The 21,979-nt window shown below is 59.9% G+C and overlaps 2 protein-coding genes across 3 annotated transcripts in view; both read left to right on the top strand.

Annotated features, from left to right (window-relative positions):
* The window catches only part of CYTH1 (cytohesin 1), a 39,041-nt gene extending 27,975 nt beyond the window's left edge, over positions 1–11,066 (top strand). The window contains exons 4-13 of one of the 2 annotated variants that reach the window (XM_067547174.1): positions 462–528; positions 1,126–1,244; positions 1,945–2,025; positions 2,280–2,392; positions 2,720–2,868; positions 2,959–3,070; positions 7,126–7,202; positions 7,591–7,662; positions 8,248–8,402; positions 8,782–11,066. In XM_067547174.1, the coding sequence (XP_067403275.1) occupies positions 462–528; positions 1,126–1,244; positions 1,945–2,025; positions 2,280–2,392; positions 2,720–2,868; positions 2,959–3,070; positions 7,126–7,202; positions 7,591–7,662; positions 8,248–8,402; positions 8,782–8,860 (1,024 nt within the window). In that variant the 3' untranslated portion in view covers positions 8,861–11,066. Of the gene's footprint in view, positions 1–461; positions 529–1,125; positions 1,245–1,944; positions 2,026–2,279; positions 2,393–2,719; positions 2,869–2,958; positions 3,072–7,123; positions 7,203–7,590; positions 7,663–8,247; positions 8,403–8,781 lie in introns of both variants that reach the window. The other variant, XM_067547175.1, reaches the window with a different exon arrangement.
* A 7,956-nt stretch (positions 11,067–19,022) lies between these two features.
* DNAH17 (dynein axonemal heavy chain 17) overlaps positions 19,023–21,979 on the top strand; it is an 84,576-nt gene continuing 81,619 nt past the window's right edge. Inside the window, exons 1-5 of the mRNA XM_067547171.1 lie at positions 19,023–19,367; positions 20,577–20,770; positions 21,188–21,380; positions 21,476–21,575; positions 21,679–21,764. Coding sequence (XP_067403272.1) covers positions 19,023–19,367; positions 20,577–20,770; positions 21,188–21,380; positions 21,476–21,575; positions 21,679–21,764 — 918 coding nt within the window. The remainder of the gene's footprint in view (positions 19,368–20,576; positions 20,771–21,187; positions 21,381–21,475; positions 21,576–21,678; positions 21,765–21,979) is intronic.

Genomic DNA, 21,979 nt, shown 5'->3' with positions numbered 1-21,979 from the left:
CACGATTGCACTTTGTCTGTGCATAGCCCCTTCTCGTCCCCCGGCTGGGCCGGCCCTGGGACCTCTGCCATTCCATGCATCAGGCCTGGGACAGGCCTGCAAGCGCTTTGGGGCAGGGGCTGCCTCTGGTTTGTCCTTGCATGCTGCGGGGTCCTTTAAAAACGAGGGGCTGATGCACCTCGCCCTGAAACAGCTCGTTAAAATGGCCTGGCTCCCTGGGCTCTGGCTTGTGCCGTGCTCAGAGGCTGCTGCCTCCGGACCCAGGCACAGAGAGCAGATGGGTCCTACCTCGCCCCCCTGGGGCTCACGCTGTCTTTCTCCCGGGTTGAGAAGAGGCCAGGGGCTGGCACAGGGAGTCTGTGCTTGGGCTGCAGAACATCTGCCCTTCTGAGGGAGGGGATCCCCCAGGCTGGGAACTTGACCGCTTCCTGGAGCTCAGAGCTGGCCTTTGTGCTTTATAGGAAAACCATGCAGAGGAACAAGCAGGTGGCAATGGGCAGGAAGAAATTCAACATGGACCCCAAAAAGGTAATGGCCATGCCCCAGGGACTGGGCTGCAGGGGAGACGCCTTGGGGGACCCCACATGGCCTCTCAGTGCAGTCGCAGTCGCAGCTGCAGGGGAGGGTGGTGGGTCCTGCCCCATTCAGACTGGGGTCCAGGCGCTCTGCAAACATGGCCTCCCCAGATTGCTGGGACAGACCCTTCAGGCCATGCTCCCTGTTGGGATCTGGGGGGAGAAGCACGTGCTGGACAGAATGGAAAGGTGTTGCTGGGGGGATGCTTGCACAAAGGGAGCTTCGAGCTGCTGCACTGCTCTGGGATCCCCTTCCGCTCCTATCCCACGGGGGCTGGAGCACTGCTGGACTCCTGGGTCCCCTTGGGAGGGTGGCTTCTTGGGCTGATGGGACCCTTTGCTAGGCTGCAGCCTCCTGCTCCTAGAGGGTTTGGGCCGGTTGCTCGCAGCCAAGGGCTCCCTGTGCTGGCCGGGTGTTGAGCCTCCTGCGCCTCCTGGCCTGGGTTCAGCTGTGCCGCTCCAGGCAGTGCCATCCCTCTGCGAGGTCCCGGGGGCGTGGCTGGCAGTGCTGAGCGCTGGACTCACAGGCCCTGCTCTCCCGCCCTTCCAGGGGATCCAGTTCCTGATTGAGAACGACCTGCTGAAGAACACCTGCGAGGACATCGCCCAGTTCCTCTACAAGGGGGAAGGGCTGAACAAGACGGCCATCGGCGACTACCTGGGCGAGAGGTACAGGCTGCTGGGCGGGGGTGGAAGGTGTGCCCGGGGCACCAGCTGATCCCTGCAGAGGGCAGGGAGGACTCGCCACATCCATGCCTTATGGGGGGACCCTGAGCCTGGCCTGAGGTGCCAGAGCAGGGACACGGGGCTGGTGGTTCCTGTCACCCACGCACACACACACGCACACACGCGCCCCCCTGGTCCTGGCCCCACGGCAAGAGTGGGAGGGGGTGTGTTTCTGGAGGAGAGCATGCGCAGGAGCTGCCAGCGATGGGCAGTGCGGGCGCCCTGCTGGTGTGCCCGCGTGCTGTCCAGGGGTAGCAGGGTCCCGCGGCGTGGCAGAGGAGACGGTGCAGCTGCCAGGCCCCGGAAATGAGCAGCTGGTGCCAATGCCCAGAACCTGCCCAGTGGTTCGGTGCTGGGCCCAGGGCCTGCAGACGTGGGCAGCCCTCAGGGCTGGTGCTTACGGGAGACCCAAATGTGGGGCTTGGGCTGTACCTGTTCCCTTCTTTGCTCCCTCTGTCTGGGGCTGGGCCAGGTGTGGGGCATGGCCGCCTCCTGTGGGGGGAGGGGAGGGTCTGCTGCAGGTCCCCAGCCCGCAGCCCCGGAGCGGCCGAGTCTCTCTCTCAGGGGCAGGGGCTGTGTGGGGCGGAGTGCGACAAGGGCCCCCCTGCTCAGTGCCGCCTGGGCTCTGGCTTTGTCCCGGCAGAGACGAGTTTAACATCCACGTCCTGCATGCCTTCGTGGAGCTGCACGAATTCACCGACCTCAACCTGGTGCAGGCGCTGCGGTGAGTGTGTGGCGGGGGCGCTGAGCCTCTCGCCTGTCCCCAATGTGCCGTGCGGGTGGACGAGCCTCCTGGGGCCGTTCCCGGGGGGGGGGCACAAAGTCTGGTGGGCACGTCCAGGCTGAGGCTGTTGGAGATGGGCTTGAGCACAAGGTTTCTCTTCTGGCGGAGGGTGTCAGCCCGAGGTGGGGGAGGAGGGACTCGCAGGCTGTGCGCCCCGTGCCCCCAGTGCAGCTGACACGCGCCCCGTCTTGCAGGCAGTTCCTGTGGAGTTTCCGCCTGCCGGGGGAGGCGCAGAAGATCGATCGGATGATGGAGGCGTTTGCCCAGAGATACTGTCAGTGCAATCCCGGCGTCTTTCAGTCCACAGGTAACAGGCAGCGGGCAGGGGCGGGACGACAGCCGGCCTCAGCCTGGCCAGAGTCCCTCGCTGCCCAGCCAGCTCCGAACCCAGCACACGGGAGCTCTCCCTGACCCCTGCCTTTGAAGCCCTCCCGCTGCTGGCGGCATGGGGGCTGCACTGCCGAGGGGCTCTGGGAGGGAGCAGAGGCCTGGTTTGTGCTGCAGGCCCGGTGTGGCCATGTCTGCCAGGAATGAGCTGGAGACGGCTCTGTCCAGATTGCTCCCCCTGCTTCCCTTTACTGCGTGCCTGGCCTGCCCAGGGCCACGCTGAGCTGCCCTGCTCTGTGCCCTGCAGACACCTGCTACGTCCTCTCCTTCGCCATCATCATGCTGAACACCAGCCTGCACAACCCCAACGTCAAAGACAAGCCCACGGCCGAGCGATTCGTCGCCATGAACCGTGGCATCAACGACGGGGGCGACCTGCCGGAGGAGCTGCTCAGGGTGAGGGCGCGGGCAGGCGGGGGGTAGGGGCTCCCTGGGCCCCGGGGAGCTGCGCCCTGGAGCTGACCCTCGTGTGCGTCTCTCTGGCAGAATCTCTACGAGAGCATAAAGAACGAGCCCTTCAAAATCCCCGAGGATGACGGCAACGACCTCACGCACACCTTCTTCAACCCCGACCGCGAGGGCTGGCTGCTGAAGCTCGGTGAGTGGCGCGGGGTGCGTCCGTCACCCCAGGGGGCCGAAGGTGGCGGCAGGCATGTGCCTGGGCTCCTTGAGCACTGGCAGAGGGTGCTACAGCCGGGCAGCGAGCTCCCTGCCCGTGGCTCAGCCTGCAGCGACGGGTGCATGTCCTGGCTGCAGCTCTGCAGCTTCTTTCACTGGTAACGGAGCCCCAGCGAGCGAGCCGCACCTTGTCCTCAGTGGCACTGTCTAACCCTGCTAGCCTTCTCCCTGGGGATCCAGCCTCACTTCCTGGTGTCGGTGTGGGAAGGGCTGGGGGGTACTGGGGATGCAGTGCTGGCAGGGAGGGGGCCGTCCTGGGGTCTGCGGTGCTGGGAGGGAGAGGAGAGGGAGGTTGTGGGGGTTGCAGTTCTGTGGGAGGGATGGGGGTACAGAGGGCCCAGAGGCTATGGAGCTGGCGGGCAGGGGCTGGTTGGGGGAGGAGCGGTTCCCAGCATCTTGGCAGTGTTCTGCTGGCACACATCCTGCCCCACTGGCTCAGGAAGCGAACAGCCCCAGGCTGCGTCTCTCCATGCCACAGCCTGGTTCCTGGCAAACCCTCCCAGAGCATCCTCACCGCACCGCCTGGCTCCACCTGCAGGCAGCATGCATGGCATCCCGCAACCCGCCACCCGGAGCCCCTTCCCCAGCCGCGGGGCTGCCCTTGGCTCGCTGGTTTCTTGGTCCGGTAGCTGTTGGTGTTTTCTTGGCTGGGGCGGCAGAGACCCAGCAGGCCCTGGCAGGAGCAGATCCACTCGGAAGCTTTTCCCTGGGGCTCTTGCTGCGGTGACTCTAATCTCTCACTTGGGGCGTCTCCTCTGCCTTGTTACCAGCCCCCTGGCCCGCCATTCTCTGCCTGTCCTCGGGCCCCCCCTCGCCTGGGCTGGGGCATTGACCGGGAGCCCCGCCCCCTCTCCTGGGTTCAGGGGACCCTGCGTTCTAAGGCCAGACTCGTTTGGAGATGGCGCCTTCGCCCTGGTGGCCCAGTGTGCTGAGATGGGAGGGGGGCTGGCTGCCCTGTGCGGGGCGCAGAGCCACGTCCTCCACATGGGGTCTCCATAGACAGCAGCAAAGTAGCTTGGCCACAGGCACCTGTTAGCAGCGTGCCCCTGGTGCCGACCGCAGGCCAGCTACCCGCCGCTGCCTGGGCTCTAAACCCACTAGCCTCCGGCTGCCGGGTGCATTGCAGCAAATCAGCTGCAGGTGAAAGGACCCTGCCTGCCACGCCGTACCCTTGGGGAATTGGCCCCAGATGAGCCCCTTCCTGTGCTCAGCAGTCCCAAATGCCAGCTGTTAGCAGCTGGGCCGTTGCCTGGGGCTCTGCCTGCCGCAGGGCTTTGTCCAAGCAGAGCTCCCTGTCTCTGCGTCCTGGGGACTGAGTCCCAGAGCCCGGGCGAGGCTGTGCTGGGCATTGCCTGGCTCCTGTTTGCCCGGACCCTCCCGTTCCCCCACGGCCAGCCCCTGGCGCCCTTTCCCACTGCCTCAGCGACTCTTGGCTGCAGCAGCGCCCTCTCCTGGCCAAGCCCAATGCGCACTGCTGTCTGCACCAGAGCAAGGGCCGGTTTAATTTCTTTGGTTTTAATTTTCTTTTCTCCCTCGTTTTTGTATGTTTCCATGATTTTGGCTCTTCCTTTCCTTGCCCCAAACTCCAGGAGGTATGTACCCTGCTCCCGCCCGCCCGCCCGCCTCCCTCACTCGCTCTGCTCTGCCTGCTGGGGCTTCCTTGATTTCTTTTCTTTTTGGTTTTCATTGCTGGTGATCGTCTCGCTACTGCTGCTGCTGCTGCTAACCGCCCATAGTCCCTGGGGAACTCACTGTCCGAAGGGGGCCAGCCCTCGCTCTCTGCATCCTGGGCTGAGGGCAGGGAGTTGTCAGCTTCCAGCCTTATGCGACTGCTGGGAGCTCTCTCCCTGCTTGGCTGGGCCGTGGCACCTCAGGGTCCTGCAGGCGGCCCTCCGTAGTCCTGGAAGCAAAGCCAAACCCAGCCAGCCTCTCCCGAGTGTGCCAGTCTGAGCCCAGGTTGGAGGGGCATGTCCCTGGGGACAGAGCTGTGGACAGGGTGCTCCTTACTCCACAGCACCCCTGGTGGGAGCCCCAGCCTCTCTGCTCCCATGTCCCTGTGCGCTCCTGCCCTTGGAGTGAGTGCCGGGCCCCACGCTGCAAGTGACAAAGGGAGGCTGTTTCCAAGGCTCTAGCTGCAGCTGGGAAATTGAATCCCCCTTTTCCTGGACCACCCATGCTGGGCGCGGGGACCCCAGGATGCGGAGTACCGGGGTCCAGGGGAGCAGCCCTCAGCCTGCTGCTGTCAGACAGGATTCAGGACCCAGGGGGAGCCCGTGAGTTCCTTGGGGACTGTCCCAGGTGCTGACAGGGATCGGCTGCTTGTGTTGCCTCTTTGCTGTGAGTCCAGGGTCTGTGGGCAGGGTGTGCCCAGAGCTGGGCAGCATCTGCTCCTGCGGGTGGTGGATGGGTCACCCAGCTGTCTGGGAGCAGAGTTCCTCCTCCACACCTCCCCGAGTTGGCGCCTGCTTCCCCAAGCTGGGAGCCGGGCAGGCCAGGAGTCCTGGGGATCCCGGCTTGAGAGGCCCTGGCCCATGGCCAGGTGGGTTCACTGCCTTTGTTCTGCCTGGGAAAGCCGCTGTGAGGCACGGTGCGGGTGCTGGGTTGGTTGCTGGTGCAGGCCGGGCCCCCAGTGGCGTCAGTCAAAGGGCACCCAAGGACTTGCCCAGGCTGTTCCTCACCCGCTGGCGGCCCCCGACTCCTTCCCTCTCGCCTCGTTTCCTCAGCAAGCCGGTGACGTCAGAGGCCTTGGCTCGGCCCTAGCAGGAGAAATCTTCAGTTCTTCTTAAAGCTCCGGATTTCCCTGAGCAGAAGCCCAGGCTGGCCGTGCCCTGGGCCGTGCCCTGGGCCGAGCAGGGACTTTGCTCTCCATCCACACAGCCTCTCAGCAGCAGAGTCGGGCCTCCGAGAGGCTGGCTGGCTTGTGGGTGGGGAATGTGATCCAGGCCTTTCCCCTCTAGGAACGCTGGGTCCGAGCCAGCCCCATGTCTGTAGCGACTGCCAGCTCCAATGGGTGGGGGGGGGTGTGCAGTTCCTAGCTGGACACTCCCAGACTGGCCCCGCATGGCCTCTCGTCCGTCTCTGAACTGGCCATCAGAGCTGAGTTCTCCCCGCTGCAGGACACGCTGGCAGAGTAGCTCACCCTGTCGCCGCCAGGGGCTTTGCCGTTCAGGGCTGTCGCCTTCTCCACCTGGCCCAAATCTGCCGTTCCTGCCCTGCTTGCGCAGGGCCGGGTGCCCGGGAGGAGATGTGGTGCGGGTGGGCAGCCTGACTCAGGAGTGGAAGGTCCCCCCGGCCTCGATCTCCAGGCATGTCTGCTGATCCCAAGGCTGGAGCTGTCCCTGGAGCCACAGGTTTTGTTGCAGGTGCCCTTCCTCCTTTCAAAACGTCTGCAATGAGACATTCACAAACCCAAATTCCAGGGACCCGGGGCTGCTGCATTCCGGTTCTGGCCATTCCCAGTTTGCATCGGATCCTGTAACAAACGGAGCCAAGTGCTTCTGAGACGGGAACGAGCATTCTGCTCAGGCCAGCGTGGGCTGCTCTGGCTGGAGCGGCCGCTCTGTGTCCGTGCTGTACAGAGACGACGTCTCAGCAGTGCAGCACGTCTCCTGGCTGTCTGGCTGTCCACAGCTCGGCCCTTCCAGCCAGCTGGGCTCCCAGCTCCATCTCACCGATCCGCTTCTTGCTGCTGCTCGTGTTCTGGCCACCGTGGCTTTGTGCTGCCTGTTGCTGTTGCGCCCCGGCCCCAGCCCCGCTGCCGTCGCTGACTGGGGCTGGCTCACTGCTTGTGCCCCGGCTCCACGCTCTGCGAGACGCTTGTTTGTTCTGTCTGTCCTCATCCATGGGCTCTAGCTCTGTCCTGGCCTAGCCGCACCCAGGAGCCGGACCCCCGCTGCGGGGCAGACACGCTCTGTGCTCTGGGGCGATGCTGGGCCAGCAGGGGTCATGTCAACCGGACCTCGCTTTCCTCGGCAGGTGGCAGGGTGAAGACGTGGAAGAGACGCTGGTTCATTCTGACCGACAACTGCCTGTACTACTTCGAGTACACCACGGTGAGAGCCCCATCCCCAGGCTCGCCCGGCGCCTGGGCAGGCTCGGGGAGCTCAGCTGACTCTTGGGAGACTGAGGGCTGGGCCTATAGCCCTGCGTGGTCCTAGCCCGTAATGCCAGCCAAGGGCACCTGCTGCCCTGGGAGCTCCACTTACCTGCCCTGGAGTGCTGCACTCTAGCCGTGGATGGCTGCAGCACCATAACCGAGGGGCTCCCTGGTAACTGCACGGGGCGGAGGAGTTTTTAGATGGCCGGCTGAGGCTGTGGGGTGACCAGCTTCCCCACTGCCCAGCCCTGCTGGAGCCGTGCCCGGGAGGGAGCCGATCTGGATGTCGGTGGCCCCTGCAGCTCTCTAGCTAACATCTGCCCTCTTTGCTTGGCCTCCTGCAGGATAAGGAGCCCCGGGGCATCATCCCCTTGGAGAACCTGAGCATCCGTGAGGTGGAGGACTCCAAAAAGCCCGTGAGTCTCTGCACAGCCCCTGCCCATGGTGGGAGGGGGACATCTCCAGCTGGGAAGCTCCTTTCTGTACTTGGCTGTGTGCATTTTTTCCAGCAGAAGCCCCTGGGTCTGTGAACGTTGGCCTGGACCCTGCCTGGGCTATGACCAGGCCGTGGGGAGGGGACTGATGCCCCTGTAGTGGGTGTAGCTGGGCCCTGCTGGCTGCAGGGCAGCATCAGTGTCGCTTGTCCAGAAAGCTGCTTGCTGCTCTGGCCTCTAGTTATTGGACCCTTCTGCCCCAGGTGCCAAATCCTTCCCCTGCAGAAGATGGGCCGCCCCCTCCCCCCTGCATCCCCAGCACTCTGGGCTCTGCGGCCGGCCGCTGGAGCAGGCGTGTTGCAGTCTGACCATCGCAGCAAAGGCATTTCACCCCAAAGGGGCGCCTTTCCCAGGCTGAGATAGGATGGGAGGGCGTGTGAGACGCCCAGTGCCTGCTCCCCTCCCCCCCTCGCCATGCCCCAGGAGCCCTGATCGGCAGGGCCAGGTCCCATGTGCCTGGCTGGAGCCCGTGGCTGAAATGTCTTCCTTCCTTCCTTCCTTCCTTAGAACTGCTTTGAGCTTTACATCCCAGACAACAAAGATCAAGTGATCAAGGCCTGTAAGACGGAGGCAGATGGCCGGGTAGTGGAGGGGAACCACACAGTGTATCGCATCTCAGCCCCCACCCCTGAGGAGAAGGAAGAATGGATCAAGTGCATCAAGTGAGTGTCGCCTGCCCAGCTCCCCTTGCGGGAGGTACGGCTTGGCCCCGGGGCCAGGTTCTCTGGGCTGCACCACCGACCAGCATGGCCCCTGCAGCGGGAGTCTCTGCCCCGGGGATGCAGGTGACCTGCATATGTTCTTCCAGGCCGGGGTCGCTGTCCCCATTTAGGAACAGCGATCGAGTGGCCTGCCTGCCCAGGGTTACCCAGCGTCTGGGGGAGAGCCTAGATCTCCTGGGTCCTGGTCAGTTCCTTTGCTGCTGGGCCACTTTCACCACTGGGGTAGCAAGCGGATCCTACATCACGCTGGGGGCAGGAGTGACCTGGGATTTCACTGGTCTCTTGGGTATCCCATTCACACGTCCGTTCTCCCTGCCAGGGCAGCGATCAGCAGAGACCCCTTCTATGAGATGCTGGCGGCGAGGAAGAAGAAAGTGTCCTCCTTGAAGAGACATTAGCAGCCGGGGCCAGCCGAGCGAGGTCAGCGTTTCACAGGTGGCGAGAGAGGCTCCCCCTTCCCTGGAGATAGAGAGCAGGTTGCCAGGCCAGGGCCCCTCCGGCAACCCAGCATGGCCTGAATTCCCAGGGACTAGCTTCAGCTTTTGCAATTTCTTTACCGTTGGGGGGTGGGCTGGGAGGGTCCTAGGGCCACGTGGACGAGCCTGTGGCTGCCTTTTCCCCAGGACACACTTCATCAGCAAAGCAGCCTCCCTGCAAGATGACCAGGAGCTTGGGGCTGGCAGTTCCCCTCCGGGCTCTCGTCCCACGGAGATGTCTTCAGTTCCTGCACCGTGTCTGGGGGCCTGTAGGAGGGGGACCGAGACTCTTTACCTGCCAGGACCTGAAAGGATCCGTCAGCAATTCCTTCTCCACCCCCGCTGGAGGCCAGTGAAGCTGGCGAGCTGGGCCGGCTGGGAGTCGCGTGTTGTGGGGTTCTTCGGGGGGGTGTGATGGGAGCTCTTGGGGACATGACAGCGAGGGGCTGAGAGCCGGGGGCCCTGCACAAGTCTGGGGTGTCTCCTGCTTGGCTGCGGCCTGTCCTCTTGCCGTGGCGCCCCGCCCCCAGGGCTGGGCTGGGCACTTGTTCTGAAGCACTTAGGCTGTGGTGTGTCTGTCGCTGCTGAGTCTGGTCTGGGCCCTTCAGTACCAGGGGGTGGAATCGCTGAGTGGGGAGGGAGGAGGAGCTTGAGCCCGTGCCCTGGGAGCCGGCTTGTGGGCACGGCTAGAACCAAGGCTGCCCATGTGCCTCGCCCTCGGTCTAGAGGGCACCCGTCTGTCCTGGGCTCCCCCGCGCTATCCACCGTGGAGACCTGCTGTGTGCTGGAAGGCACAGAGGGAGCTGGGCTCATCACTGCCAGGCTGGCCCCGGGGGCAGAGATGCTCGGGAGCAGACAGGCCCAGGGATTCTGGGAAGGGAGGGCCAAGGGTCCGGTACCCATCCTTGCCCCCATAGCTTCCGCAGATGCACAATGCCATGTGGCAGTGCCACGCAGCCAGCAGGAATCCTGCTGCCCCAGCCTCCGCTTCCTGCTGAGGGGATCCCCCAGCCTCCGGTGAGGGCAGGGTGGGGTCGGGGTGGTGAGGTGGGGGGTGGGGTGGGCGTTGTCCCTAATCCTACTTCTAGCACGGGTTGGTGTTTGGGACTGAGGAGGATTGTGGAACCCATGGGAGGCAGGGCCAGGTGTCCCGAGTCGGGCTGGAACCTGCATGGAAGGCAGCTGCTTCCAGGGGCTGAAGGAGAGGTCAGCCTGGGACACGGTTCCTCCGGAAGCTGCCCAAGCTCCAGCGCCCTGGTGAGCCAGCCTGCATTGACCCCGGCCGTGCCTGGCCGAGGCGCCGGCTCTGGAGAGAGCACACATCAGTGTTTATCAGAGGTGTAAATATTCTGTACAGGTCTCTTCTTTTGGGTTATTTTGTATTGACGTTCTGTGCAGAGCCCTCGCCGGCAGGGCGGGAGCATCAGGGTTTGAGTCTGATTCTAGCTCTTGGGGTTTTGCCATGGCCTTGTAAACTAGCCGAGGATCTGCAGCAAATAAACGTCAAACCTGCGCTCCGCCTCCTGCTCGCCTCTCGCCTGCTCTGTCCGCTCTCGGGGGAGCACATCACAACCTCTCTGCTGCCCGGGAGCATCCGCCTGCACAGTCAGCAGGGGCCAAAACCCTCAAATCCCCAAACCCTCTGAGCTGCAGGGCAGCCAGAGCTCGTGGCAAAGGGCCTCCTGCAGCCGTGTTGGGGCCCACAGATCTCCCCAGTGGAGCTCACAGCCTGTGGCCATGCGTGAACCCTGGGAGGAGCACAGCACCCTTCCTTCTGGCCTAGGGGAGAAGTCGGAGCCGAATCAAATGGCCTTGCACCTGCTGCAGGCGTCCAGTGTAAAGGGGTGGCCGAGTCTCTCCGAGGCCTTTCATCTGAAGCCTGCTCCTCGCAGACCTGGTGGACCAGCCCTGCACGGCCCGAGCTAGCCGTTCTGCCCTCTGTTCTGCCCTCTGCACTTACTGTCCTGGGGCTCCTGCCCGTGGCCCGAGACACCCCGACTGCACTGCCCGGGCCTAGTGAGATCTGGCCGCACAGGCATTGTGCTGTGGGGCGTTCCTGGGACTGGCCGCCCCCATTGCTCTGCATGCTGTCAGCCAGCCTGGCTCTCAGGACAGAGAGGAGAGCAACCTACTGGTAATTCAGTCTGGGGTCATTTTCTCCTATTGCCCCAACCTCTTCCTTCCGGGAAATACCTTTGCCGTGGGAAGCAGGTGGGTGGCTGTGGGCTGGCTATCCTGCATGAGTAGGGTTGGGCTGGAAGAACTGGGGGGGGGGGGGGGGAACCAGGCCACGCCCCACGTGCAGGATGCAGTTTTGCAAAGTTAAACAAGTGAGGCCCGGTGCTCAGTGACAGCTGGTGAACACAGCAGGAGCCAGCGTGTCGTGTCTCACACACTTACTCCACACACCACGGCCACCCCCAGGGTGCTGGGGATCTACAGCAGCCAGTGGGGGGGGGTTGGGGGAGGACAAAGGGCCTGGCTCCCTGCCTTGTCCCGCTGTCAGCAGGTCCAGTCCTGCGGCGCTCGGGGTTGCGATGGGCACAGGCCCCAGGTGCTTCCTCAGCTGAACTTGCCCCGTAGAATCCAGGGCTCAGTTTGCTCCTGTGACGTGCTGACACACTGCGGCTGTTGGCAGCATTGGTGGTTCAGGGCAAAGGCTTTCAAGCGCTCGTGCTGCTGAGCCTGCTTCCCACTGCTGTGTGGGGTACCACTGCAGGGCAGTTCATAACCCAGCCGAGGGGCCCTGGAGGCTGGGGTGCTGCAGAGATGTCCCAGCTGAGAGAACGCAGGTGCCCATTGCTAGCGCTCCCTGGCCCTGCTAGTGATGCCAGCTCAACTCCTGGCCCCCACTTCTCTCACTAGCACCTTCTGGGCCCTGAGAGAGCTCTCCCCTTCCCTCCCCACGCCTCGCGGGGCTGGGCTGGGCTGCCTGCTGGGGATGGCTGGGCAGGGACACCAGCTACGGAGAAATCTCGCCCCCTGCCTAGCCTGTTAGATCCGTTACTTACTGGGATCCCAGGGCGCCTGTGCAATGAGGTGGGGACTCTCCAAAGCTGGGTGGTTATGGCACGGCGGTAGAAGCCCACAGTCCCTGCAGAGGAACTCACTGGCCAAGGGAAGCCCTGTGCTCAATCTGATGGCACGTCTGGTCTGGGATGTGAGGCTTTGGAATGCCACGTCTGATCAATTCCGAACTGGTAGAGAAGGTGCTAGATAGCAATGGGCAGAACCCTGTGTGCTTTGGTGACAATTGGAGAACCAGAGAAGCCTGATTTCCCCCTAAAAATCACCATTTGATCACACAGGGTACAGGGTTGAAGCCGTAATCTTGGTTAGGATGGCAGCACTTCCTCTGCCTGCAGCACCAAATGGAAACTCTCGGGGCCTGACCTGGACAGGAATCAGGTTGCTGGACACCTCTCTGGCCAGATCCCTCAGCAGTTTGGTGAAAATCACTTCAGCTTTTCCAGTTTTTGCCATACTCCACAGGGTGCTGGGCTGAGGGGGTGGGAGCCAGCCCGGTGTCCGGCTCAACCCCTGTACGAAATGATGGCTGCAGCCCTCTAGCTTGAAAGAGAGACCCCAGGTACATGGAGGCCGTGTAGGCCTGGCCCCAGTGTGGTGGCCCAAAAGAGATCTGAGCCACAAGGGGGTCTCATGCCTGCCTAGCAGCATGAATTGTTCCTCTCGTCCCTACGGCGTAAACCTGGAGGTGTCAGGAAAGACCCACACCCCAGAGCAGGGAAGACGGGCACATCCTGCGCCAGGAGCCATTGGCTGAGACTCCAGGTCTGTACCTTTTCCTCCTCCTCCCTAGGCCCTGGAGACAGCAGCTCACCGGGTCGTTTCAAGGCACCGTCCCTTGTTTCAGCCCCCAAAGGGGAGAGTCCCCATGGTCCAGTCTCCAGCTCTGCATGCCAACCTTTAGTGTGTCAGGCTGATCTCAGGCAAAACCCCCTTAATGCCACCTGGCAAGGGCATTACAGGCCTGGCATGAACATTCGGCTTCACCAGAGACTATCCCATGAAGTTTAAAATGGAAGCCAGGCTCACATGGGTCACTGGGACATGTTTGTACAGCTACTCCAAGGAGTTCTGACAATGCAGTGGGACTAAGTTCTTTGGATCTGTATCACCAGTGCAGGTGGAGAAACCGGTTTTGTGTCTGCTGAAACGTTTCGTCACCTCGCTGTCTGGGGGAGTAACTTAACCCTTGGCAGCTAACACAATGGATGTCCCGGAAGTCACTAGGAAAGGAGCACACAGGAGAAACCAAGCAAGGCGGGCTTAGCCTGGCTCGGAGTCCAGCCAATTAAACTGGGGGGGTGGAAGCCAAAGGCAAAGAAGACACCCTCTCATCATGCACCCAGGAAGTAGTCAGGCAGCGCGTTCACATCATGAAAACAGGCTCTCCATCAACCCTTGGCTGAAATGCTGCAGAAGACGTGAACGCCTGTTGAGGTGTTCACCTTTAAGTGTGGGCTCCAGGAAGCGCGTTAGGGTTTCGGTTTCTAAGTAACTGGTGGTTTGCGATGTTCTTACTCGCCATCCCTTGGGCCCGCATGATAAACTTACTCTTGTTTTCACTGTAACTGGAGCCGGACCCCACCGCACGGGGCTGTGCTGATCCTGAGTGGCACACTACAGGCTGGTGTGTAACTGTCCCTCTGTGGGCAGCAGAGCTGCGATTGCTGTGAGGGTCAGTGGAGAAGGGGCTGGACCCTACAGAGGGGCTGGGGTGCACCTGCCGTTAACCTGCAGGACACAGGAAGGGCTGGCAGAGCCCAGAGGAGAGAGCTTTGGTGGCCGACAGGCTAGTGGGGCTTGGAAGCTGATGCCCAGTTGAGCACATAGCAAGACTCCTTCATGCTGGAGACGGGGGAGTGACTCAGTCCTGGGTACCTCGAGAAGGCATCACAATGGGTCCAAAAAGGCAGCAGCCCATCTCCTGGGGCTCGGCTGGCTCCCTGGTGAACACAGAGCTCTCGCCATCTTGGTATCCAAGGTCTCTTGGGGCCTGGGCCCTGCTGGATCACCTCTCCCTCTGATAACTGCCACCATAGTGGACCCTGGTGGCACACAGAGGCAGGAGCTGGGCCTGGACCCTCGGACTTGCAGCAGAGATGGGAGCGCCCGGCCTCCCTGCGATCAGAGCTAGCTGCCGAGTTTGCACCGCTAAGCGTGCATCCTCATTGTTAGCTTCTTGCAGGGGGCTGCATGGTGGCTGGGGCACTCGAACCCTTAGCAGCCCTGCAGTGTCTCATTGCATTTTACAAGCTGGCCAGGCCCGGGGACTGGCCTTCATAGTGTATTCTTCAGGGGCCAGCCTGCCTGCCTGCCGGTCCCTTCTTCAACTGCTCCCCTCAGTGACTCCTCCCAGCCCGGTGCTGGCCATGGGCTGGAGAGCAGCGGTCTGGGTCTCGCTGGCCTGGGGCTAGGGACGTGTCCTCCTGGCGGGTGCACTGCTGCCCAGACGTATGTGGGCGTCAGACAGGATTCAGCAGCCCTGCCAATGTGCCCCCGCCAGCTGTGAGCAGCCCAGCGATCTCTGCAGGTGGTTCCGCTGCGGGAAGGCAAGGCCTGGTGGGGCACGACTCCAGCCGGGTATCAGGCCAGCACGGCTGAGCCGAGCACGCATCTGCAAGCACCACATGGGACTGCAAACCCCGCCGGGTTTGAAAAGGCCGCAGCTCTGCGTCCCTGCTGCGAGTGGAGCTGTGTTCTTGTGCCACTAGAGGTCGGTGTGTCCTAAGGAGCCCAGCTGGCAGCTGCTGGCGGTGTGGTGCCCGGTCTGGCAGTGATGCCGTGCCCATCCCTCCAGCACTTTCCTCCATGTGCCCCATGCCCAGCTGCACCCTTCCCTTACAGGGCAGCACCCCCAGTGAGACCAGAGCAGGCTGCTGCCCATGTGGCATCTGCAGCGCAGTGTTCCCAACAGCTCGGCGGCGGGGCTCTGAGGGCGAGAATCCCGCCATGCAGCGCCCTGCGCGTCTCTGCCCGCGGGGCCGGAGCTCGCCGTGAACAGCTGGGAGCTTGCTGCTGAGCAGGCTGCAATGTCAGCTCAGCCTGGCTAGTCAGGCTCTCAGGTGGGTGCAGGCCCAGGGGGAGAGGCCAATGCCCCAGGCCAGCCTAATTGACAGGGCGGGCAGGCCAATGAAGGAGTCAGGAGGCCGGGGGCTCCGTCCTCTGTGTGAGCTGGAGCTGCCTGGGCGAAGTGGGGCCGAGCCATAGCTGCTTGTGCACATCGCTGTGCAGGTGGGGTTTTCGTCCCAGCGTCAGACTCAGCACGGGCCTCGGTCCCAGCTGGGCTTTCCCGCTGCTGCTGGAGAGTTTGCTTTGGGAAGAGACTTTTAAAGGAGTAAATGCACATGGCGCCACGGAGGGGTGCGACGCAAGGCCTGCTGCAAGGGCGCTGGGCTCCCTGCTCACGCTGACTGAGAAGCCCATCTCCGTCAGTCCCTCCCTCCCTGCCAAGTGCTGTGTGGGGAAGAGGCTCGTCAGGGGGCCGGGGCCGCTCTCTGCGCTGACCTGAACCAGCAATCTCACTGTTTCCTGTGTGGAAGGCAGGAGCTGGCGATGGCCGGGCTGGGATGAGGACCACAGGACCGTGATTCGTTTCACTCAGCACTGTCTCCATTGCGAAGCAGGGCTAGGCTACCGGGTGCTCCCTCCTCAGGCATCTCGCCCTGCACTTCTTGGGTCTCAGCTGCCTGTTTCCCTTCTCTCTCGCAGATGAGCCTATGACCCGTCCGTGCCTATGGCAGCCACCTGAAAATGCCAAGGTCAGGGCAGGCTGTGAAAGGAGAGCAGATTCTCCCAACGCTGGTGGGTGACACTGAAGTCAGACTTCCCAACCAGCCACAAACTGTGCTTCTGATTCCCCAAACCAGCCATCAAGAAGCCAGTATACAAATACACACAGCCTCTTTACTGCATTTCAGTCTCTGGCTCCCAATCAGCCACTAGGTCCAGTAAAGAGACCAGGTATTTAAAACTCTATGCTCTTTACCAAAAGGTTCCTCCTGACCCCAAAGGGTCAGCCATAGTACCAGATCAAAATGAGTTTGGATCTTACCCAAAATACCACACTGCCAGCCGATCCTTTAGTAACTAAAACTAAAGATTTATTATAAAAGGAAAGAAACAAACTATAAGAGAAATGTTAAAGGATTAAAGCAATCAGACACATACCAATGATTTGAAAGCCCATATATATCAGGTTTCTAGAAGAGTTTGCTGGCTTGTATAGTCCCTCTGGTATGCATCCAGTACCTGGATGGGTCTCAGTCCTTTGTTTCACACCTTCAGTAGATGAGCTGATCCAGAGGTAGGTGATGACTGAAAGACGGACTAAAGACTGGCGACTGAAGACAAAATGGATCTCGGGCAGCTGCCTTTTATGTTCCTTGGTCTTTGCCATGCTGCTTGTGGAATTTTACAGGAACCAAAATGGAGCCCAGCGTCACATGAGTAAGTCCTGGTGACTCATCAGGTATATCCCTGGCTTCTCCCCCTGGGTCCCTTGTACCTGTGAATTTCTTAATGGGCCATTAAGCAGGCTAGTGCTGCAGCCATCCTGTCTGGGGATGCTGCACAATTTGAAATGCTGATATCTCAAACATATCCATAACTTCCAGTACACACATAACACATGAGCATAAACATCATCATCTTACTTGGCACATTACAGCCTTTCTGACATGGCATAGCTCATATGAATTACTATGATTTTGACACATTGATGTTAAATAATATAATAAATGCCCCCCTCCCCCCCCAATCCAGCCAGCATGACAGAGCCTTCAGGCCAGCCTGTGAAATAGCTGCAAAGCCACGTGGCGAGCATGGTGAGGAGGAGAGTGGAGAGGAGTGAGGTACTTGGCCTGGCCCTGCCATTCAGAGATGAGCTGCAGCGCTGAGCTGGGAGAAGCCTGGGCCCGCGGTGCTGCCGGGAGGAGCTCCTGGGCCCGCGGTGCTGTGGGTACGCGTGCCACGCTGGGTCACTAAGCTGAGAGCTGCCCTGTGCGGGTTTCTTTGCCTGCTCCAGGCGTGTGCGTGTTCCACACACTGACTGATGGGGGTTCGTGATTCTGCTCCCTGCGCTCTGGCCTGTGCCAGTAAACGTGTGGCTGGCGTGGTACTGATCTGGGGACTCCTTGGTGTCGAGTGCCTCTGAGAAGCACAACACACTTTGCCCTGTGAGGAGAGGGGATGCCCTCAGCATCCTGTGAGGGGCAAAAGGGGCTGCAGTCCCCACCCCAGCTGTGCCAGGCCATGGCACGGCACGAAGCCGGATGGGAGCCAGGCTTGGCGCTGTAGCCCGTAGCTACTCTGGACTTGCAGCTCCTTCGCAGTGCCCCACCCTGCAGGCCTGGGAAAGGCTGGACCCGCCTGGCACGGGCCCTGCCATCGGGTCGGGCTGGGACGCAGGGCGGGGTATCAAGTGTGACCAGTGACAGGTTATAGAGGACGCTCTGGCTGTTGCTAGGCTGGCCTTCCCCCATGCTCCCTGGCCTCGGCCGGCCCCACGGGGCGCGCGGCTGTCCATCCGGCAGGGCAGGCAGGCCGGTGTGGGCGGAAGGTTCCGGCAGGAGGGGCAGTTGGTAGCAGAGCTGGGGGGTTCCGGGGCAGTTGGAGCCAGCTGGGGGTCTCCGCTCTGAGGGGAGGCTGGCGCCTTGTCAGCCCCGAGCCTGGGACGTCTCAGCGCGCCCACGTGGTGATTTGGGAGGCGCTGTGGTTACCGGGGCCACAGGGGCCAGGGGAAGCGGGACATGGGGTTTCGCTGAGGGAGCTGTGGGGGTGCAGTCAGGGCAGAGCTGCAGGTGGCTGTGGAGATGTGGGGCTGGGCTGTGGGGGAGAGAGGGCTGTGTTGGGGTTGTGAGCTGTCACTTAAAGGGGGGGTTCCTGGTCCTGCCTGCAGGCGGGGGCTTTGTAAGGAAGCTGCGATCAGGGTCCAGCTGCCCGCCCAGGCAGTCTGCAAAGAGCAGCAGGACAGAGGTGTCCCTCAGCCTGGGGGGCAGCCAGCTTTGTCTCTGCGGCTCTGTGGCATGGTTCTCAGAAGTGAAGCATTGCCCCACTGCAGCCTTCCCGCAAGAGGGTTTATGTCTGTAGCTAACTCCTCTGGGCAAGCTCTGTGAGTTCAGCAATGGAGGTGGGATGGCAGAGGGGCTATGGAGCAGGACCAGAGACATGGGGTGAGACAGAGCTTCAGGGAGAACTAGGGATTTGGGTGAGGCAGATACAGGACTAGGGTCAAGAGGAATAGGGGCTGCCAGAAAGTCCTGGGGCTGATGGCGATGGGAGGGCTGAGAGAGAGGACCAGGTGGGGCTGTGATAGTGGGACATGGGGAGAAGATGGGGCTGTAAGAAGCTGTAAGAGCTGGGAATATGGGGGCCGAGGGAGATATGGGATGGCAGAGGATATGTTAAGAGTGGCCGTTGCCCAGGAAGGTGAGGTACCTACAGCCGCTGTCTGGTGGGCAGTGTCTCTCCCATGGGGTGGGATGAGGGAGTTTTCCTGCCTCCAGACCCCTCCCAACAGCTGCAGCTGGAGCCATGGTGGGTGGAGGCCACATGAGACATCAATAGAAGCCTCACCCTAATGTTTCTGGGGGCAAGACCCCAAAACGAGGGATGTGACAACAACAGAACAGGAAGCCCCACGGCTGGGGCATTGAGCGCTCTGCTCACTCTTGCAGGTGGCCTCTACATGTGGATCTCTCAGTGTGTGGGTGCCTGGATTAGGCACTGAGGCCGTGGCTTCCAGAAGAGCTGAGCACCCATAGCTCCCTCCCACTTCATCTGTGGGTGTCAGACCTTCTGCACCCCAGCCTCGGGGCAGCCACACACGGCTGCTCCTGAGCACTTCAGTCTAAAACTTCAGCCTCGTGGTTCAGCTTTTGAGGCTAATGATGGCAGCAAGAGCCAGTGCCACAAGGTAATTAATTGTCTTTTAATGCTCCCACTGCAGGAAGTACAGCTGGCTCTGAGTGAGTGACAGACTAGGAGAAAACCTACCTTACCCCAATCTGTTCAGCGCTACTCTTTTGAAAGCGGGCCCTGCTGAGCACCAAGAAGCAAGATGACGACAGCATCGGACAAGAGAGTGGAGTTCCTTGAGAACTACGCCACGCTTTCCCTCCGGTTCAAGCCAGACAAATGGGCCAAGTTCATAGGCAGTGAGGAGATCACCGCCCTGCTCACTGAATTCTTTGAGAAGCAGGACATGTTGACACTGGTGCTGACTCTCAATCCCGCCGGGCAGCTAGTGCCTTGCATCGATTTCCCTCCCGCACTCAAGAGCAAAGGGGTTTACTTTGTGAAGAGGAAGAGGGAAAACATCACCAAGGAAAACTACCAGAAAGGGCTCCTGGTGGGCGACATCAGCCCCTCCCCTGTGGACCAGCTAATAGCAGTGGTGGAGGAGGTGGGTGTCCCAAATCCCCTCAGAAACCTTGAGGCCAACGCCCCCTCCCCAATCCTCGTCTGGGGAGTGGGCAGAGGGCTGGTCTCAGAGTGACCAGCACTGGCCGAGCGGGGCAGAGCAAACCTGCTGGGCACAAATCTGACTCCTAGGGCTTCTCATTCCACGCTGAGTGAATGAGCCATTTTCAAAAGTGCCTGAGTCCCAGTGACTTTCAGGAAGACCAGGCTCCAAATTGCTTCTGTGCTTTTCAGACCTTCCCCCTGACCCTGTGTTTGTTTGCCATGTCTGCTCCTCATGGGCTTCCAGTCTGGTGATGGTGGGAGAGGCACCTCAAGCTGTCTGATCCGGTTCCTTTGTCACTGGCAGTTTCCCTATTAGGTTGCTTCCAGACCTTCTGCAACAGCACTAAACTCCCCCTCAGCAGCTCCCTGGCTGTCTCCTGCTGCCCCTGTCCAGGGCCATGCCCTGCAGTTGCTCCGTGTGTAGCTCCATAGCACTGCAGCCAGTTATAAAAACGACCACCCCAAACCTTATGCACATTCGTGAAACACATTTTTAACAACTTATGACTTTGAGGTTTTTCCCAATTCCCTCGGTGTCGGTGGCTGTGTGAGGGTAACACATAGCTCAACTTAGCAGTTCGACTCTTCTTTGTGCTGGAGAAAGATTCATTTATTTTTTTAATTGTGGAGTGTGTAATTTCCCCTCAGATAACTGGAACTTGTCTGATCTGATTTTTCTCAGCCTTTGTCTGTATGTTCCCATTTACAGTATTGCCAACCCCGAGCATTCAAAAATCACGCCCGGCCCCCAAAATTCATGAGACATTAAAAAATATGCCTGAAGCATTTTCTTTTCACTCTGATCCACCAAGGTCTCGCTCACGTTACCTTTTCAAGCTGTTCTCTACAGCCATGAGGACTAGAAATGTTTCTTTGAATGAAAACTGTGAGCCCCATGGAATCCCCTGACCCAGGAGCTAGGGCCACACGCTGCAAGACGCTAGATAAAATTGCCAGAGTTGGCTGAGATCAAACCTGGAAAGTACAGCCCCAACCATTCTTTTCAGCTGTGGCTTTGCTGTATCATTTGTGAGTGATGTCACCTCTGCAAACAAGAGGATGAATTCTCAGCACAGTTTTGTCTCGGGCCACTGTCCCTCATAAACTACATACGCACAAGTAACAGAACTAAAGTGTTTTCTTCTAGGTTGTTTATTCCTTATTCATGGAAGAGGAGAACATGCGCGGGTGGCCCAAAGTGGTGTCTGATGATGTCGTGAAACAAGCCCACAGACTGAAAAATGAAATGTTTGTGATGGGGGGAAAGATCAAAGGGAAGACGCTGCTCCCTCTCCCAGAGCACCTGGAGAACCTGGGCAGCTCCACCGATTTCCTAGACGGGTGAGTGCTCCAGGAAAATCCCTTCTTAGTTGTAGTTTTCCTGCAAAGAATATAACATTTAATCCCTAGGGACAAGGAGCATGCTCTGTCACAGGAGTTGTGCCTCACACCTGGGTACCAGCCGTCTCGCATGTGGGACGGGTACTGGGAGTCAGAGGAATGGCTCTAACGGATCTGGTGGTGTGACCACCCCCAACCTATCAGGAAGAGTGTGGGACACTCGATAAGGTTTTCATTAGGGAATGTGTTTAGGATTAAAGGTGAAAATAAGGCTGCAGTTGCCCTCGTATCTAGTGGAAGTAAATGAGGACAAGGCTATGAAAGAGTGGGGCCCCCACCCATGCAACATGAACTCCAGGATGTAGTTTTTGGTTAGTCTGCAATTTGCAGTGTAACCAGGTGACTGATGCCTTTCAGACTGCCTGCGACAATGGACAGCTCCTTATTACATGCCATTGAGACGATCATCATAGACTGGGCTCATCAGATAAGAGATGTCCTGAGCAAAGATTCTGCACAGCCCCTGCTGGATGGATTGAACCCATTACCAAAGGTGGAGTTTGAATTCTGGAGTGCCCGACTGGTCAATCTGCAATGCATTAATGATCAGGTACTGTGTCTGCTTGCCCCTCAGGGCTAGTGATGTTTCTCTCACATGTGCTCTTCTCTTGAAATGCTGACGTGTTGATACATTTTGACTTCTAGCTGCTTGCACCTAGAGTGAACAAAATAGCTGAGATTTTGAAGAAGGCAAAGAGTTGCTATTGGCCAGCTCTCAAGAATGTTTTCAAGGAAGTCAGTACAGGTATAAGCCCCAAACAAGTCGCAGAAAGGGACGATTGTCATTTTAGATGGTATTTAATGATATCTTCTGACTTCACCTACCCTGGTGTTTTCATTTGATGCAGGGGTGAAGGAAGCCAATGATATTAACCTATACTTGCAACCACTTAAGGTTTTGTTGGAGGAAATGGAACAAACGGAATACCCTCAGGTATGTTGTTTGCAGAGAACTAGTTCCCAGTGCTAGACCACTTCAGCTGCTCGTTGCATGTAAGGAATGTATGAAACAATGATCAGATGCTTTCCATGCATGTTTGTATGCGTGTCAGTTTAGTCATGTCGCCAGACTATTGCTATGTTCAACCTTCTGAAATCTGTTCAGTTGTATGATTTAGTTACTGAAAAGTCAGGACGTGCCAAGTGAAG

Source organism: Emydura macquarii, unplaced genomic scaffold (assembly GCF_026122565.2).
Source record: "Emydura macquarii macquarii isolate MOO-44397 ecotype Brisbane River unplaced genomic scaffold, CSIRO-AGI_Emac_v2 contig_1230, whole genome shotgun sequence".
Classification (NCBI taxonomy): Eukaryota; Metazoa; Chordata; order Testudines; family Chelidae; genus Emydura; species Emydura macquarii.
This window is presented reverse-complemented; position numbering and strand designations above follow the sequence as displayed.